Below are 19,097 nucleotides of genomic sequence, written 5' to 3' on the forward strand. Positions count from 1 at the left end.
GATCGCACTCAGGTCAGCGGGGTGAACGTGCACACAGAGTTTTGGTGTCCTCTCCACGATTCGTCATCTTCGCGTTGAACATGTTGAAGCGACTTGCCACTCGCAGCCCCTGTCCCATTGCATCCATCCCACCTCCAATCCTCTCTCCATCCCTCTTCTATTTTTTTTACGATAAGAGGAAACAAGAAGATGCTCGGTGTAGTCGGAACTTTGCTTCGTTCATCATTTCGTTTTTTTTTCAATGCTTTGCTTTATGTGCCCCCCCCCCCACTCTCTCTCTCATGCCCCCCCAACCCCCCCCCCCCCCTGTCCATCTCCATCCCTCCACCTCTCCGCTCCCACTCATCTCTCCCATCCTCGCTGCACAATCCCCACGCTCCCTCGTTCCATCTCTCTTCCCCACCACACTGCATTCCTTCTATCCACCCTCACTCTCCCCTCCCTCCCATCCTGTCCCTTTTCCTCCCCCCGCTCTCTCTCGCTTGCTCCCTCCCTGCATACCTCCATCCCCCCTCTCTCTCTACCCTCCCACACCTCCCCCCCCCTCTCTGCCTACCTCTCCATCCCTTTCCGCTCTCCCACCCTCCCGGTCTGTCCGTCTCCCTCCCACCCCCGCTCCCTGCCCAGCTCGCTCTGCTGGCGTATACGGAAGCGCTGTAACCGCAGCTGTGTTTCGGCACGATCCCTGCAACATGGCGTGAGGCGCTCCCGACGAGAGAGAGAGAGAGAGCGAGATACGCAGAGAGACGTGGAGACAGCCAAGGGGGAGAGAGAGAGAGACAGGCAGATCCATTTCTGTTTGGCACGTCATCATCATCTCTCTCGCTAGCCGGCTCGGTTTTCGGAGCGAACTATTCCGACAGTGCGCGCACACACAACACACACACACAGCGCACACACACACACATCACCACCATCCGTCATCGGCATCATCATCATCAAAGACTCCGACTGAATTAGACGTCGCACCATTAATCCCGTGGCGAGCTCGAGCGGGTGGGGAACGCTTCTCCCCCGTCCCCTCTTCCATCTCGGGCGACACTTGCGGTGCGAAGAAGAAGACCTCTCGCTCGCTCGCTCTCGACTCAAAGTGACTTTGAGCGCCGTTCCAGAGCCTGGCGTCGCTACTAACGCAGCTTAGCCGCTGGTTGCTGCTGTCGACGATGATGATGACGACGGCGGCGTCGGTGGCGGCGGCGATGGTAGCGTCGGCAAGCGGCAGTCCGAAGTTAACTTGGAGCTGTTCCCTCGCCCCACTCGCTTGGCGTTCACAAGAGGCGGCTTAGGCGAGGTGGCGTTGGTGTTGCAGAGGGCCACGTGTCAAGTTCACCGTTCTAGAAGGCATCGATGAAGAACTGATTAACCGAAGACACGAGAAAGGTGGTGGGGTGGGGGAGGGATAGCATTTATTTGATCGGGAATCCGTCCTAAGAAGTAGAGAGGACAATGAGATAAGATCTGTGGGGGGTGGTGAGTGGGAGGGCTGCGTTTCACGTGGATGTCACTTCGGGCGTGACGGACTCAGTCGAGGAAGTCGCTCTTCCTCCCCTCCCTCCCTCGTTCGCTCTTCCTCCCCCTCCCCTCCCTCTCTCGTTCGCTCTTGCCGCTGAACTTCACACGAAAAGTGCAAACGTGGCTCGTGGGCACGGGCTGGCCAGCCGCGTTAGTCTTTCCTGCTTAGAGACACGTCGTCGGCACGATCTTCAAAACAAATAAACCCCACCTCCTCCTCCCCCCATCCCCAACCGGTCTGTCCAGACTCGAGGAGCATCACTCACTCAACAGCAGCAGAAGCAACAGCAGCAACAACAGCAGCAACACCATTCGCGACTTAATTCTTTGGAGCGGGAGAGAGGAGAGAGTGGAGTTCAGAGTGAACAGGCAGGGAGCGACTTGATACGGCAGCACCATGAGAAGGAGACAGAAGAGAATTCTGCAAGCCACGGGGCTCTTCGTCTTGGTGGCGGTGTTCGCGCCCAACATCGGCCTCTGGTCGCTGTTCCGAGAGCGACAGCTCGAGAAGATCCCGCACATGCCAGGGCATCTGCAGGTAGGGCCACGGCTTCATCTCTTTTCTTCGTGTGCTGCTGCTGCTGTTGTTGCTGTTGTTGTTGCGTTTGTCGTTGTTGTTGTTGTTGTTGAGATTCCGCGTTTGAAGGCGAGCTCCGTGCCCGGTGCCAGGACCTTTACAAAGTACCGTGGCGTACGTAGGCAAGTGATGAATGGCTGCTGAACTTTGCCGAGTGGAGTTGTTGCTGCCGATGCTGCTTGCAGTTGCAGCTGGCCACGGTGTTTTTAGGTCGCACATTGTACGGTAGCTGCGAAGCTCTATCCAGTGCCAGGTGATACACACGACAACATGGTACGGTGTTGGCAAAGCGTTGTTGTTGTCAGCAGTGTTGCTGGGGGCTGTGTTGTTTATATTTTACATCGTGGCACTCACTGCATGTCGCCCCATTGCGGTACATGGAGCACGTGCCATTCAGATCGACAGTCGGTAAAGTCGCAAGCTCGACCGACTGCACTGCCCAAACCAGTTGTGTGAGTGAGCACCTCGTGAGGGTGATACGAAGACGCGATTCTGGTGCTGTGAACACAACACACACATCCTCCCCGTGTAGCCTGTAACAGACTGTAGGGGCAAGTGCTGTTAGCGAGTAGCACCTACAGACACGCAACACAGACAAAGATCCCCCGTGTAGCCTGTAACAGGCTGTAGGAGCAAGTGCTGTTAGCGAGTAGCACCTACAGACACACAACAAAGACAAAGATCCCCCGTGTAGCCTGTAACAGGCTGTAGGGGCAAGTGCTGTTAGCAAGCACCTACAGACAAACAACAAAGACAAATATCCCCCGTGTAGCCTGTAACAGGCTGTAGGGGCAAGTGCTGTTAGCGACCACCTATGAAAGTCGGCCCTGTGGCACACGAGGTGGTGGGGTGGCCAGCAACATTCCGTCTCCCCGAGTGGCGATGTTTGCCGCACACCGCACCGAGGGACTCATTCGAGGCCGAGTTGAACCTCGGACCGGTTCAAAACGATCCTCGCCGGCGGGGGGAGGAGGGGGGGGATCGAACCTCGGGGGTCCGCCGGGTTCGTAGCGCAGCGTGGAAGCGCGCTCACCGCTGCACCGAACCCCGTGAACACGGCGAACACGAACTCATCGCTCGCTCTCTCTCACCCACACGCACGGACTTGACTTTGTATTCTCATTTACGAGGTTGTGGCACGCGCGCAACAGCAACAGGTCGTCAAGTAGTCTGGTTAAGGCCGAGTTGACCTAGAGGAGGGCTCGGGAAAAAGGGGGGGAGGTGTGGGATGTAGATGTTGCACTTGGACATTGTTCAGAGTTATAGGTTGCGCCAGGGTCAGGGAGTCGAACCCGGGGTGGGACGCCGCGCACGTGCAAAGACAAAGATCCCCCCCATAGCCCGAGCTGACTGCTGGGGCAAGTGCTGTTTGCGAGCAGCTATTAAGGCCGGAACGGCACACGAGCATCACTCCTGCACGTACACACACGTAGACCGCGCTCCTACACGTATACGCACATATACACACACAGATACGCACATATACACACACAGATACACACGTACAAAGAGACGTGCGCTGTATACCTGGTGTGGTGCGTGTGTAGTAGGGAGCGGTGGTGTAGCGGTTAGCGCTGCGCTGTGCTACGAACCTGGTGACCCGGGTTTCTATTCTCGCTCACGGCCAACACCAGTGACGATTATCCGAACCGGTCCCGGGCCTCCCCTAGGTCGACTCGGCCTCAAATGAGTAACCCGGTGCGGTGTGTAAACATCGCCACTGGGGAGACAAAGGCGGTCCGGCGTGGTACTGGCCACCCACCCCCTCGTGTGCCATGCTGATTTTCATAGGTGCTCGCTAACAGCTCTTGCCCTAAGTCTGTGAAGGCTACACGGGTGAGCTTTGTCTTTGCATTATATTACGCACGCGCTAAACATGCATACACAAAATACCAGATAAGGCACCGAGACAACACAGACAAAGATCCCCCGTATAGCCTTAACAGGGGGAAGTGCTGTTAGCGAGCACCTATTAAGGGCAGGCACACGTACATAGCAGCTGTACACGCAAATACACATGCGCGCGCACAGTGCTGGTTACGCAACACACACGACACGTGCTGGTTTAACACACACATTGTACTTTGCTCACACCTGCGATTACACGATATCTGTAAGTAGTATCCAGTATTCTTCTGTTCCATGCTGCAGATTCCTGCACACAGCTGGTGGCGCCGACAGAAGCTACTGAAACCGGTTCTCAGAACTCGAGTACGAACCGGTTCACGATAGTGAGTGTCAATTTAACACGTTGGCTTTCGCCGTCAGTATTATTCATAATAAAGGTTTTTGGGTTAGATCGCGTTATTTAGAAATGTGTCGCAATCCTCCACCACCCGACACGGCCAATCAGTAAAAAAAGTGTCACGCTGACAAAAGACAAATAGTTCACTACTTTAGCCCACTGCTGTGTTGAAGAGTGAATCCACAACATTTACACTTTTTGAGTACGACGTTTCGCTGGTAATTAGATCCAGCATCTTCGGGCGATTTGTCTGACTGGTGAAGCCATCCACCTGCTTCTGGTCTTAAATAGTGCAGGACGATGTCATCGTCGTTGAACCCCATCAGGAATCGAGATCAGAGGCGGGGGTGGGGGTGTATGAAATTATGTAATCGATCAGTAATCAGCCACTTAGCATGTGACTCGCCTGTAAGGAATTGCAATATGTGTTGTGTATTACTTAATAATACGCTTCCAGGCAGCGCTGAGTCGATGGCAATCACAGCGATTCAAATTATTTGAATTCTTCTCAATTTCAATTGATTATTATGAATTAGTGAGTCTCATCCCATACGCGCACAACGTGGGGTGATACTACTGTGATGTGGTTCGGGTTTTTAAAAGTATGATTCCGCTCTCTTAGTTGCATCGGTGATGATTTGTTACAGCGCGTGTGTCACGATTGTGCTGCATAGCGCGGCGCTTTCAGAAGACCCCTTCTGGGGCCGTCTGGAACGCTCCTCTTTTCCAAGTTTGACAAACTAATTTCTTGAAAACTGCTTTGTGTGTTTAGTTTGTTTTGTCCTTGGCCGGCACCATCTGATTAGCACGGTTAAGCTACGTGCGGTGCGAAGGAAGTTCAACATACCGGTGACATATAAATGCGTTTACGACGATTGCACTCCTGCTGCGACTGATCGCTCAAGACGGGCACGGCTTTGCGATGAAGGCTCGCGCGGGCTCACGAATGTGCGGCGAGACAACTTCATTTGGGGGCGTTCATCCACAGGGCAGCCGGCAGAGCCTGCAATCGTGATCTGTGAAGTGGCCGTGCAGATGATGATGGGTTTCGTGCGTTAAACCACGTGTGCAAGCGGTGTCGACTCGTGGTGTGAATGAAAGCTACACTGGGGGTCTTTGTCCTGTTCTTGTTTGACATCATCAACATCTTCTTTATAATTACAAAAAACTACGACTGATGACGTAGTTTTTTGTAATTTTTATTTTGTTTGACTTTACCGAAAGACCCAAAGAATATGAACTCCTGCACTCACGAAAGCTTTAAGTCATCATCAACATAATTCGTATGTTGGCTCAGAGGAGACGTGTCATCTGCACTGGCCGTGGAAATGATGCCCCCCCACCCTCCACCCGTGTGTTAAACCACGTGTCCACGCAGTGTACACTTGACATTCGTCAACATCATCGCCGTCATTGTTCAATCATGAATCATATTTCAGAGCACGTATTTGTATGTATTTGTTTCCGAATAGGTTATTGTTCATTGGCGAATGTGTTTGATGAGTGTGTGTCATTTGTGCCTGTGCGTCACTGACGTGACCCGTCATCGCGTATCTTTTTAAGTCGAATAGAGCAGAGGAGTGTGATGTGTAAGTGGGAAGGGTGATGATGGGCCTCATGCAGTCGGTACACGTGTGTGGTCGTTTGACAGCATCGCTTGTTCGTATGTCAGAGCAGAGATGTAGTAGCCTCAGTGCACACATTGATACAAAGATCCCCGTATAACCTTTAAAGAGACTGTTAGGAAAGCTGTCTCGGGTGTGGACCAATCAACTTCAAGGACAGTGCACATTATCAGAGTTATGTTCTTTTGTTTGTATTATGACTGCAGGTATTGCGGTCTATGCAAACATGACTCCTTGCAAAAAGGTGTCAGTTTTGTTGCCAGATAGAAGGGTAAAGAACCAATTATCACGAGACTGTTAGGGTTAAGTGCTGTTGGCGAGCAACTTCGAAGTCCAGCACGGCGCAAGTGGAGAGTGGTTTGGCCAGAACCACGTCTCGCATCGGCTGTCTCGCTTCGGTGATGTGTACACAGCACACGTACACACGCACGCAGATGTTAGACACACATACACGCGTTGTTACACACAGTGAGCTCAGACGGGCCTCGTGGGAGGGTGCGTGAGTGTTGCCAGGTGATGTTATCACGCGAGCCGACACCGTCTCCCCGCCCACTCACCCCTACAGCACCCCCGCCCCTACAACAACCCCGCTCCTACAGCAACCCAAACCCTACAGCGCTCCACCACTACAGCACCCCAACCTTCTACAGCACCCTCATCCCCTACAGCACCCCATCCCTTACAGTACCCCCATCCCCTACAGCACCCCATCCCCTACAGCACCTCATCTCCTATAGCACCCCTACCCCTACAGCACCCCCATCCCCTACAGCACCCCATCCCCTACAGCACCCCCATCCCCTACAGCACCTCATCCCCTATAGCACCCCCACCCCAACCCCTACAGCACCCCACCTCTAAAACATCCCCTATAGCACCCCTACCCCTGCAAGACCCCCACCCCTGCAGCACACCAAACCCTATAGCACCCCCAACCCTATAGTACTCCTGCCACTACAGCACCCCAACCTTCTACAGCACCCCCATCCCCTATAGCACCCCCACCCCAACCCCTACAGCGCCCCACCTCTATAACATCCCCTATATCACCCTACCCCTGCAGCACCCCCACCACTATCCCCATTCTCCCAATCGTCACAGCCCCGAGTCCCCGGGTCTCGCCGCCCCTGACGTCATCCCCATCGCTCTGCCGTGAGATCGCCATCCCCTTGCTGGCGCGCGGTGGCACAGCAGCGATCGAGTGTGCAGGCGGTGCAGCTGCACCAAGGTTCACCGGCCAGACGGGTCCACAGGTGCAAGGCTACGGAGAAAGGCCGGGGGGCATTGGGTAGAAGGATGCCCCCTTTTTAATTAATAAGAGCTTTATAGCTCATCGGATTCCTCCAGTGTTAATAAATATTCTGATTCTGAATTCCTAGTACCAGGGCAGGGCCGATGAACCACACTTTGACTGTCAGCGATGCTGCATTTGTAAAGGCAAGGGTTGGTGGATCACGTGGATAATGACAAACTCTACAAAGCCTTAAGTCATTTTACTTTGATGGTGTACTGGGGAGCGGTGGCGCAGTAGTTAGCCCACTGCGCTGTGAAGCTGCAGACCTGAGTTATATTCCTGGTCACGGCTTACATCACTCACTGTTCAGTGACCACCTTGCACGGGATCCTGGGTTCAGAGCCCCCTTCACCAACCCACACTGATGAGCGTGGTGAAGTACGGTCAAACAACCCCTGTCATAAACACGGCATGGAAATGCCCTTATCCAGCAGTGGCTTGACAAAGGGATCTAAAGTAATAAAAACATGTGTTTAATAAACTTCACTGATTAAAAGTTGGACATAATGTGGGGTTTATCCTTTTTCCGATTTTATTCCTGCAGGGAATTCATGGCTTTGGTCTCATTACTCTTAGTCGCTAATAAATGCCTGAGTCTGCCAAAATTGTAACGGTCTGGCATTTTCATCCTCTTTTCCAACTCTCGCTCTCTCCGTCTCTCTCTCTCACGCGGACATTGCTGTGTCCCTGGTGAGTTCAGAAAACTGCTGTAACGCAGACGCACGGGTGGAGAGAACATCGCCACGTCTTCAGTCGCAGATCGTTGCACGTGTTTCGGTGGATGCCGCACAACCAGGGTTTTAATTTCAACCGTAAATATTTCCCCCCACCCTCCGTCTCCCCCTAGTCTCTGCCCCCCCTCCCCTCCCAGCGTTATTGTTGGGGAAAAAGGAGATGGCGCTGAGGGATGGAATGGGGGTGTCCAGGATAGCAAGTTCCCATAACATTTTCATGAGAACTTAAGCCCCGCGCGTAGCTTACTTTAATGCAAAACGGAATTATGTTAGGAGCCAAACGCTGGCACGCATGCGCTAAATATACCGTTCTCTGTACATGCTCAGAGAGAGCCCCGTGTCACTCCACTGTTGGATGAGGGCCCTCCCCGTGCCGATTCAGTCATGGGAGCTGCTGTTTAATCATTCCACCGCGTTGAGATATCACTCGTCACTGAATTTGGCCGTGGCCGGGAATTGAACACCAGGTTGCCAGGTTCATTGTCGGTTACGGTCGCTAGGGATACAAAGCTCTGCTCACGTGAAGCTGTCTGTTTGTCTGGGTGCTGATACGTTACGCTATCGAGACTTTAGAAACGTCGGCGTGCCATGCCACTTCACAAATGCCACTTGACAAGCGGGGATGAGTGAGGGCTGTGGAAAGTTTTGCCACCCACTGTGACACATGCCAGCCGCTCACCTGTCAACCCACCCACTCATCCACACACTCAACCGTGCACCCACCAAGCTGACCTCACACTTACCCAACCACAAAAAAGGCAAAGACAAAGATCCGCCGTATAGCCTTAACAGGTTGTAGGGGCAAGTGCTGTTAGCGAACACCTATAAAGGCCGGCACAGCACACGAGGGGGTGGGTGGCCAACAACACGCCCGGCCGCCTTTGTCTTCCTAGTGGCGATGTTTACACATCGCACGAGGTACTCATTTGAGGTTGAGTTGACCGAGGGGAGCCCCAGGACTGATTCAGAAAAAGCATTACTAGTGTTGGCCATGAGCGGGAATCGAACTCGGTTCGCCAGGTTCGTAGCGCAGCACGCTAACCGTTACACTTCCTACCGCTCCCCAACCACACACGCGCCAGCACACCCATTGAATCACCAATAACCGTGTACTTGCCCACTTTATGACGATCAACTCACCCAACCACTCATGCCTCCACCAAATAATCTGGACAACCATCAGCTTTCCCATGAATGTCCACACATACATCCACCAGTCCATTCATCCACCAACAAACCCACGCACCCACCGACACCCACGCACCCACCAACCCCCACGCACCCACCGACACCCACGCACCCACCAACCACCACGCACCCACCAACCTCCACGCACCCACCGACACCCACGCACCCACCGACACCCACGCACCCACCGACACCCACGCACCCACTAACCACCACGCACCCACCAACCCCCACGCACCCACCGACACCCACGCACCCACCGACACCCACGCACCCACCGACACCCACGCACCCACCGACACCCACGCACCCACCGACACCCACGCACCCACCGACACCCACGCACCCACCGACACCCACGCACCCACCAACCACCACGCACCCGCCAACCCCCATGCACTCATCAACCCCCACGCACCCACCGACACCCACCCACCGGCACCCACCAACCCCCACGCACCCACCGACCCCACGCACCCACTAACCCCCACGCACCCGCCAGACCACACACGTTTCCAACCCATCCACGCACGCGCTGTGAATTCAAAAGAGCGCCTCCTGCTTTGATGCCCCCCCCCCCCCCCAGTAGCTGCTGAATAACGCACACAGCGGCAATTACGATCTCGGCAGCCTGCCCAAGTATATGCCCCCGCGTGCGCACACCCAACTGGGTTTTTTCGTCTTTTTGTTACTTTGACGCGGTCCTGCCGACACCTACGCTTGACACGCGAGCGCTCTCCCCTCGTCAGCGGCAACGAAAACATTCTCCCGGTCTAGCGGTGATATTCTCCCTCCCGTCTATCGGTGATAATCTCCCCCCCCCCGTCCACCCTACTCAGAGACGTTGCGGGGCCGTGCCGCGTCGGTTCGTGTCGCGGGCGTTTTTGAGTCGAGACGCCACCCGCAAAGTCGCTCGCTCGCTCGGTTTAAACTCCGCCGTGGATGTCTGTGCGCTTGGCGGAATTCACTGTACTGGTGTGTGGTGGTGGTGGGGGGGGGGGGTTGAAGGGGTTGGTGGGGAGAGGGGGGGTGCTTGGCACGTCGGCGATCGCCGTGTTTGGCAAGTGCACGGGTTGACGCAGCCAACGCCGCAGCCGCCACGCCAATCGACATCTCCAGGGAGTCCTTACAGTGCTTACTTTTTGTGCGCGCACGCGCGTCTTGTGCACGTTGTGTGCGTTGTGTGGATCTGTGCGTTGGGAGTGCGGTGTGTGGGGGTTTGGAGGAAAGCGGTCGCGTAGGTCGGTTACAGCTGCCGCTGCGCTACAAATTTGGCCACCCAAGTTCGACTGCCACGACTCACGGCGCTACCAACACCAGTGACGATTATCTGAGCCGGTCCTGCTGCCCTCCGCCGAGGTCGACTCGGCCTCAAATGAGTTCCCTGGTGCGGTGCGGAGTAAACATCGTCAGCACTGGGGAGACAAAGGCGGTCGGGCGTGGTGTTCTTGGCCACGCAGCCCCTCCCCCTCCATCGTGTGCCGTGCCGAACCTCATAGGTGCCCGCTAACAGCACTTTCACCAAAAGTTGGTGAAGGCTATACGGGGGATCTTTGCCTGCGCACCGGGGCGTTCGCTCGCTCGCGTCCGCAGTGCGCTCTGAGTTGCGTGCGCGCGTGTGATGGGATCTGTGTGTGGGGTTTTGTGGTTGTGAACACGAGGAGTGTGCAGGTATAATAGCAGCTGTGTTTGGCATGGCTTTGTACTCGAGTGATGTAGTGGGGGGGGGGTCGAGAGAGAGAGAAGGGGTTGGAGTGGTTTTTAAAGAGCAGGGTGCAAACCCATGCTGTTTTATTATCGCCACTGCAGCTGTATTAAGGAAAGAAAAAAAAACCCGTTCATATGTTTCCTAAAAAAAAAAAGTTCCATAACAATAGAGCAAAACAGGACATTTTAATTTGGCGATTATTTGGCTTTTGGTAAAATTATAGTCCTTGGAGCCATGTGGAAAGTGAAAGAGATCGCGAGAAACTCAACGGATCTTGCAGAATGTTAATGAGGTGATGTTTGAAAGTAAACTGGTTATCTCGTTATGAGATGCGATGTTATGTTACTGTTAAATTGAGTGGAATGTTACGTATTTTTCGAAAACCGTTCTCAACTCGGGGCCTTCTCTCCTTCGCGCCACATCCATTAGCCTCATCTGCTCCAAACGAACAACCTGCCTTGCGTCCCACTGTATATTTATTTTACCAGGTTAGAGAGCACAACGGAGATTACTTTTTTTTGGAAGTGTGATCGGAGCAATTTTGAGAGTCCACGGACAATACAATGTTTCCGTTATTATACTTAAGTTGTGGATATTTCTTCCAAACTGTGGGTTTGCGCCTCGGCACCGGTAAATCGATTGGTCCCACTTTTGCTCGTGACGCCGCGATGTTCCTCGAACATCCACTGTACCCGCTGTTGGTAAACCGCTGCCGAATATTTCATATTCGCAAGAGTGTGCCTTCGAAGGCGAGAGCAGCAATGAACAGCAATGCCAGCATGCTTTGAATGTTCGCGTTTCTGCTTTTGTTTCGTCTACCGGTTTAGGTCTCCTCTTGAGGTTGTGGTGCGGAACCAGGCCGTAGTGCAGCATGTGCTCAAGAATGGCGATGTCATCTTGACATGCAATCAATGTTGCGATTCCTTCCTTTGTCACTGAAGACAACTTGAATACATGACTCTGATTGGTTTCCAACCTACATTTGTTTTCCTCCCAGCCGTTGTGTTTTCTTCTTCCGGGGAAGTGCTTCTCCCGTGAGAGAAAGTCCGTGGATCTTTTCTCCGATGTTATTTTAGGGGTAGTGCACGGAGCGATTCGGTGACCTGAAGAAGCTACCGGCACGAAACGTTGGACGCTGCGCCGGGCAATACGTGGCACAACCTGAAACCGCGGCGGGAGAGAGCTAGGTGGGAGTACAATGGCGGAAGCACTCGAATCTTGGTTTCTACAAATGTTTACCAGGTATTTTTGGGGCATTGAACGACCAACTGAACAGAAACCGGCTCCTTTGCAAATGCAATGACCGCCGATGCCAATCGCAAAAGCGGTAGGATATTAAAAAAAATAATCGACTGCGTTTCCGTTTTTCTCTGCAGCTTGTAGGAAGTGTGCGTTGTGCTGAGATAGTTATAGTTTAGTGTAACTAACTCCCTCTGGGATTGTTACAGGGCAGGCTCAATGTTTGACTGAATATTTTCCAGGTCGCTAATAGATGGGAGTGTGGCCGGTTGTGGCCACAAGCCATAGCGAGCGGCATACTTAATGTGGTGTGCTAATGCCTAGATATTTTCAACAGACACAGCTAAAATACTTCTCTGGCTCTTAAATTTAAGCCGTATTGTTTAAACGTCTAGTTGATAAATCAGCATTGGTATGTTTGTGTAATAGCATTACATACGGATGTTAATTGTGTATCCAGAGAAGTTAGCGAGTTATCAAAGTCCACCGCAAGTTAATTTAACCTCGTCACCATCAGCTGCCGAAGTTACCCGTCGTGCTTGACGATGTCCATCCGCTCATTGTCCACGTTGTCTTCACGCACGTAATTAAATTGTGAGATAAATACCTCGTGTCGCGAATCGCATTTACAGAACGGACACCTGCCCTGTCCGGCTGCTTTGTTCGCGCGACGCCGTTGATGCCCGGTACCAGCGAGGTGTCAGGGTGTCCCGTGCTGGCTGGCGTTGACAGAGTGGGTGTCCTACTTTGAGGCACAAGAACACCACGAAGAGAGCGAGCGAGAGAGAGAGAACGCAAAAAAATCAATAAACTACGCTAAACAAAACCGCTTTGGCATTCAGCCGCCAAGGACACTAATCAACAAAAGCAAACGCCACATCATTTTCTTCCAGCGTTGGAGTCATTAAAATGGGTCGTTAAAAATAACCGCGGTGGATCTGTTTTCATTCCAGTGATGAGGCCGAATTCCTGCTTAGATTCCGGGCGTTACGTGCTCAGTCCGTAGACGTTACATCAGTAGTCCAGTACGCAAAGAAGTAATTTTTTTTACATCTTCCGTTTTGTTTTCGTACTGTCGTCTGTGGAGATTTGCAAGGGCTCTTTGAGCGCAAGCACTGCGGAATAATAATAGTGCCCCTATTATTACACCCAAGAATGTCCGAGTCTTCAGACTGTTTTTCACGAGGGTCCTGCTGCCTTGGTGTTTGGCCTCAGGTGGCAGGAAAGTGGAGAACTTGAAGAAAACACCGTCATACGTACGGCACAAGAGGTGAAACACTCAATGTGTGTACCCCCGCGGCCCCTAAGCCTCATTCAGTCTCAAGGTCAACTCCCCAGAAGAGGGGGGGTGGTCCTGCGCTCAGACGTGTTTGGCTCATGCGGTTTGCGCGTGTTGGCCTTGCGGCCGGTCGTCGGTCGCCTCCGTAAACTCGCACACCTCCAGGACGACAGTGCTCGAAATGTCGCCACACAGATGGATTTGAGCGTATCCATCGCTGCGCTGCTGCTGCCGCCGACCGACCACATCTGAGCTCGAGCATTGCAACGCGTGGTTATCTCCCGGGGCAGGCCTTCCATCAGAAGTACGATGCGCCAGGCTGACCTGCGTTCCAAGGTCGGGGGGTCAGAGCGATGAGGAGGGGGGGGGTATGGTGGTTGAGGGGGGGGGTTAACGGGCACGTACGCCGTAACTCCCGGGCACGTCTGTGTCGCATTAGCATCGCACAGAATGTTCGGGGGGAAAAAATACAGAATAATAATAAACGTTCTGTCATTAATATTTTCACCCACCACCCACCCGTCCCCACCGGCCCTCACCGCTCTCTCTTTAATCAGCTTTCAAAAATAGTATCCGGCCAGTTTGGCAAACGTTTCAAACGCTGCCAAGTTAGATACTTGCTTGCGCGCGTTGTTGGTAAGAACGGAAGGGGCCGGGTGGGGGGGTGAGCTGGGTGCAGGAGGAGGTCCAAAGGGAGGAGAGAGAAAAAAAATAGTAAATCGAAATTATTTTGTCTCCCTCTCTCTGAAAAAAAAAACCTTGGTCTGTAGGCAGGGCAGAGATGGAGAGAGAGAGAGAGCAATTTGCAGCGTGAATTGAGAGGGTTACTGGGTCATGTTTGACAGGCTGGTTAAGAGACAGAATCCAGCGCACGAGCGTGCCTACAGGAGACATCGGTGATGAGCCACTGATGGGTCCCGGAGAAATGCCCCCATCCGTCATCCACACGGCCGCTTCAGCTTGTTTGTCTGAAAAAAAAAGATGATTTTTATTATTGTTTATCGTCCGGATGTGAAGCGAAATAAAAAAAGTGAAATATTATCAATCGCAGGAGAAATGGGTACAACCAGACAGTTTGCATGTACGTACGTTGAACTTGTTTAGCGTCATCATGGGACCTCCTTTGCCAGTACCAAAATATACTAATAGGGTTTTTCCCCTTTTTTCTGGCAACAAAACTGACACCTTTTGCAAGGAATCATGCTTACATTAACCACAATACTTGCAGTCAAATGCAAACAAAAAACAATACTCTGATAATTTATACATTGTCTTTGAAACTGATTGGTCCACACCAGAGACAGCTTTCTTTGGTGTGGACCAATCAGTTTCAAAGACAATGCATAAATTATCAGAGTATTGTTTTTTGTTTGCATTTGACTGCAAGTATTGTGGTTAATGTAAGCATGATTTCTTGCAAAAGGTGTTAGTTTTGTTGCCAGAAAAAAGGGGAAAAACCCTATTAGTATGTTTTCTTTAGCGTCGTTCAGTCGTTGGCGTGGTAAGTAGGTCGTGCGTGGTGCGATAAAGTGTGGGTACACCAGGCAGTTACGTGTGAGTGAGCAGGCGCTCCCCAGAGCTTCCTCTCGTTTAGACTCTTCTGCCAGCAGCGCCCTGAACTAGCAATTGCAGGGCTGCGCCTTTATTTTGTTATCGAGGGGGCTCTGCAATTAGACGCATGTCCGGTCTCTTCATTGAGTTGCGGTGGTTTGGTTTGCCGGATGAAACTCCACCCAGAGAGCTTGTACACCAACGAGAAGAGTCACCGGCACGTGTCAGGAAACCAACTTGCTGTACTGCCTCACTGTCTCGTGTCAACCGGATTTACGCCATATTTGCGCGACCCGCCGCCCCTCACTCGCATCTAAGTGGCAAGATCACAGGAATGTGCCCACCCATGCCTCGTGGTCATTTGACCTTGTCATGTTTGTTGCTGCTGCTGCTCCTGCTGCTGCTGTTTGCGTTTAAGCTCAGAGTGCGTGGCTGTGTAACTCGGGATGGCAGTGTAACTCGGGGGTGGCAGTGTAACTCAACCCATTCATCTGCACGCACCAGAACCCACGCACGTAACCGGCGCTCACCACACGTGCACACACACACATATACCCACCTATACAAAAGACAAAGATCCCCCGGATAGCCTTCACGGACTGTTGGAGCAAGTGCTGTTAGCGAGCATCTATAAAGGCCGGAACGGCACACCAGGGGCTTGGTGGCCAACATCACGCCCCGCCGCCTTTGTCTCCCTTGTGCCGATGTTGACACTACACCCAAGGTACTCATTTGAGGCTGAATCGACCTAGAGGAGGCCCAGAACCGATGCAGATAATCGTCACTGGTGTGGCCCCGTGAGCGGGAAGTCGAACTCGGGTCGCCGGGTTCGTAGCGCAGTGCGCTAATCGCTACTACACTACCGCTCCACCCCATATCCACCTATACATATGTAGTGAGTTCAACTGAGTCACAGACGTAGACTTGGAGGCAACACATTTATTTAGCTCCAACACACGGGGAAACTTGTGGTCACCACCACAAGGTTAACTACACTAATTACAATCTAACTAGCTACTACAGACTGGGACCACAGCTCGGGTCCAGGTCCACGTGTTGCAGACTTTGTAGGACGTAGAACGTAGACGAAGGCTTCTTCAAGATGAACAACAACGCCGGTCCCTCTGGGGACCCGGCTTATATTCTCTGCGGCGTGGCCGGCTCTGCCCTTGGCCACGCCCACCTTCCAGAATCCTCGGGCAGGATCTGGACCCCGACCACGTAACCACGCCTAGCCACCACTTGGGGCCCCTTTGTAGACTTTACTGGTCATGTGTCCTCTCGGGTCAACCAGAGTGCCATGGCCTCTAATAACCTCATTCCTACGGCCGGTACTCCCACACCCTGCCCTATAGGGCCGGCACTGCACGTCAATCGTGGTGCCACCCAGCGCTATCAATCAGCGCTCACCGAGCCCCTCTCGGGCCGGTACTGCACCCACACCATTGTGGTGTCCGCAATGTCGTTACACCGCACGCCGTGCCTCTCTTGGGCCGGCACGACACGGTCACATCCCGCGATGTCACTCCCCATACACACTTGTACACGTGCGCAAGCAAGCACATGTCCACTCGCACACACTTTCGCACATTGACAAAGTCCACTCAGCTCCAAGTCCTCCGACATCGCATTTATCCATCTCCTCTCGAGCCCCATCCGCGTCTATTTAGCCCACTCTGTTTGGTCAAACTGAAGGTGCTTGGGCATATGGAGGGAGGGGGGGAGGTACATGAAAGAAGGTCACTGGAGGTGAATCTGTCCAGATCTTTCCAGCATCTGTGAGCTCCTGATACAGTCCAGTTTGGTTCGACTCGGGATGGATCGGTGGCATATAAAACTGAACGGTTCTGGTTGGGGCAAAGCATGTCCGTGGCATAGGAAGGAGAGGGAATTATACAGGTAGGAACAACAGTTCCACACTGCCCACCAGGGCGTATTTGTCTGTCGTGCATAGCCCCTCCCAAACATGTATGCTCCCGGATTGGTTGAAGGGCGTCACGTGACCGCGAGCTTTCTGTCGGGCACGAATGCGCTGTCCAACCAAGTTCCTACCTGCCCACTCCGAAGGAACGTGTTTGTCGCCTCGTAGGCCTGGGGCTTCGTGTGCAATTGCAGACCAGGCAGCTTCCGCACATTAGATGATCATAAGACAATGCAGCTCAACTGATTCTGGGTTAAATCTCTGCTTCCAAGCCAGAGCTGGCCATTGGCACACTTCCCAGGCATTGCAACCCCTCTAGCCACTCCACAAGCACTCACATTACTGCTTGGGAGAGTTGACGGGTTGGCATGCTTGATGACGGAGTCCTCAGGGAGGCGATTTTGTTTTTAGTGGGGCTCTGATGGTGAGCGGCACCGCCTCAGGGTGGGAAGCTGCTCGCCTTCACGGCAGAGCCTCCAACTCCTCAGAATGAGAATACATTAACAGATCATCGGCATGCGCATCGTGGCTGATGAGTTGGCAGCCATTCCTAGACCACAGGAAGGCATTGATCAGCCTCCTGTTGATCCAGAGTTTACCTGTCTTGAAAGAATGCTGGTGAAATGATGCACTCTCAGAAGCCCGTGCGGCTCATGGGTTGTGTAAGACGTGCTTTCAGTGGCGGCTCGTTGTATTGTAATCTTTTTAAACACGACGAAACTATTTGTATGAAGGTTTTTTTTTTCATTTATCATCTCCAGGTGCTTCGTGGAGCAGAGCCCCAACGCCCCTCGCGGAAGAACCGCCCCTGCGTGGTTTTGTTGATGTCATTGAGACGTTGTTGTCTGTTTATCTCTTTGTTTATTTATATTCTCCACAATGACGCAAATTATTATCCGAGCATCCCCATTGCATCTATACGAGATGACTTTAACACTGGCACGCCCGTGAAAGTACTCCTGGACTTATATGCTCAAAAGGGATTTTAAATTGTGTAGGAGCCAGAGGACATCCCTGTTGCATTCCAAATGTGAATAGGGAATGCCTCTTTTTTTTCCTGGCTGCCCAGCTTTATTCAGGCATGCATACCATCATGAAGGTCCTTAATGATAATGAGCAGCGGGTCAGGGACCCTAAAAGAATGAAGAACAGCCTAAAGCCCTGGTCTTTTGATGGTATCGTTGACATTAACCAGCTCAATAAAGCAGAGGTGTAGATCCTTTAGAAATTCCCTAAATCCCTGCTATAGCACACACATACAAAGGCACACACACAAGCACACGCACACGCATACAAATGCCCAATACACTTGACGTACGCAATCACACACACGCACACTCACACATGAACGCACAAAAAAGACAAAGGCCCCCCCCCCATATACGTGGCTATTGGGGCAAATGCTGTTAGTGCGCATCTACAACTGCAACCACACACACTTATGCAGGCACACTTACATTCGCACGATCACTCGTTCGTACAAATGCACACGAAGACAAAGATCCCCCCTGTAACCTTCAAAAGACTGTTGGGGCAAGCACTTCTAGCGAGCATCTATGAAGGCTGGCACAGCACACGAGGGGGTGGGGAGCCACCACCACGCCTGGCCGCCTTTGTCTTCCCAGTGTCGATGTTTACACACCGTACCAGGTCCTCATTTAAAGCCGAATTGATCTAGGCGAGGCCCAGGACCGGCACAGATAATCGTCATGCAGGCACACACATATTCTCATGCACACGCGATTGCCCGGCCATCTCCGCCCTCCGCACTCTCTCCCTTTGGGACACGGCCGCGACCACCGCGCCGGGTGTCCTGTCGGTCGGCGTGACGAGCCACGTGGTACGTGTCGTGGCGCTGGAGATGAGCGGTTCGTACGGGCCCCACATGGGGCCCACATGGCGCCCACGTGGGGCCCACGCACTCTAAACTAAACACATTTTTTTAAATTTTATTTTATCCAGGTAAGGCCAACTTAGCTTATACATTGCTCTTTTTCAGAAGCGGACCCGGCCACAAATGATCGCCCGACGAAGTGGCTTCATCGTCATCACGTGGAAATGCATGGCAGTGGCCAAATTACTCGAAACGCGTGACGTTGATTCTAAACGTGGCAGGGGGGGGAAACCGGAGGACTCGGAGAAAAATCCACACGACCACGGGGGAGAGTGAAAGAGATACGCAAACTCCACCCACGTGTAGGGGTCAGGGTTGGGATCGAACCTA

At 52.8% G+C, this 19,097-nt stretch overlaps 1 protein-coding gene across 1 annotated transcript in view; it reads left to right on the forward strand.

Moving 5' to 3' along the window:
- The first annotated feature begins 627 nt into the window (after nt 1-627).
- The window catches only part of GALNTL6 (polypeptide N-acetylgalactosaminyltransferase like 6), a 224,759-nt gene continuing 206,289 nt past the window's right edge, over nt 628-19,097 (forward strand). Inside the window, exon 1 of the mRNA XM_061563948.1 lies at nt 628-2,050. Coding sequence (XP_061419932.1) covers nt 1,910-2,050 — 141 coding nt within the window. The 5' untranslated portion in view covers nt 628-1,909. The remainder of the gene's footprint in view (nt 2,051-19,097) is intronic.

The sequence above is a fragment of the Lethenteron reissneri genome, chromosome 32, assembly GCF_015708825.2.
Source record: "Lethenteron reissneri isolate LAM-NWPU_2019-01 chromosome 32, ASM1570882v1, whole genome shotgun sequence".
Classification (NCBI taxonomy): domain Eukaryota; kingdom Metazoa; phylum Chordata; class Hyperoartia; order Petromyzontiformes; family Petromyzontidae; genus Lethenteron; species Lethenteron reissneri.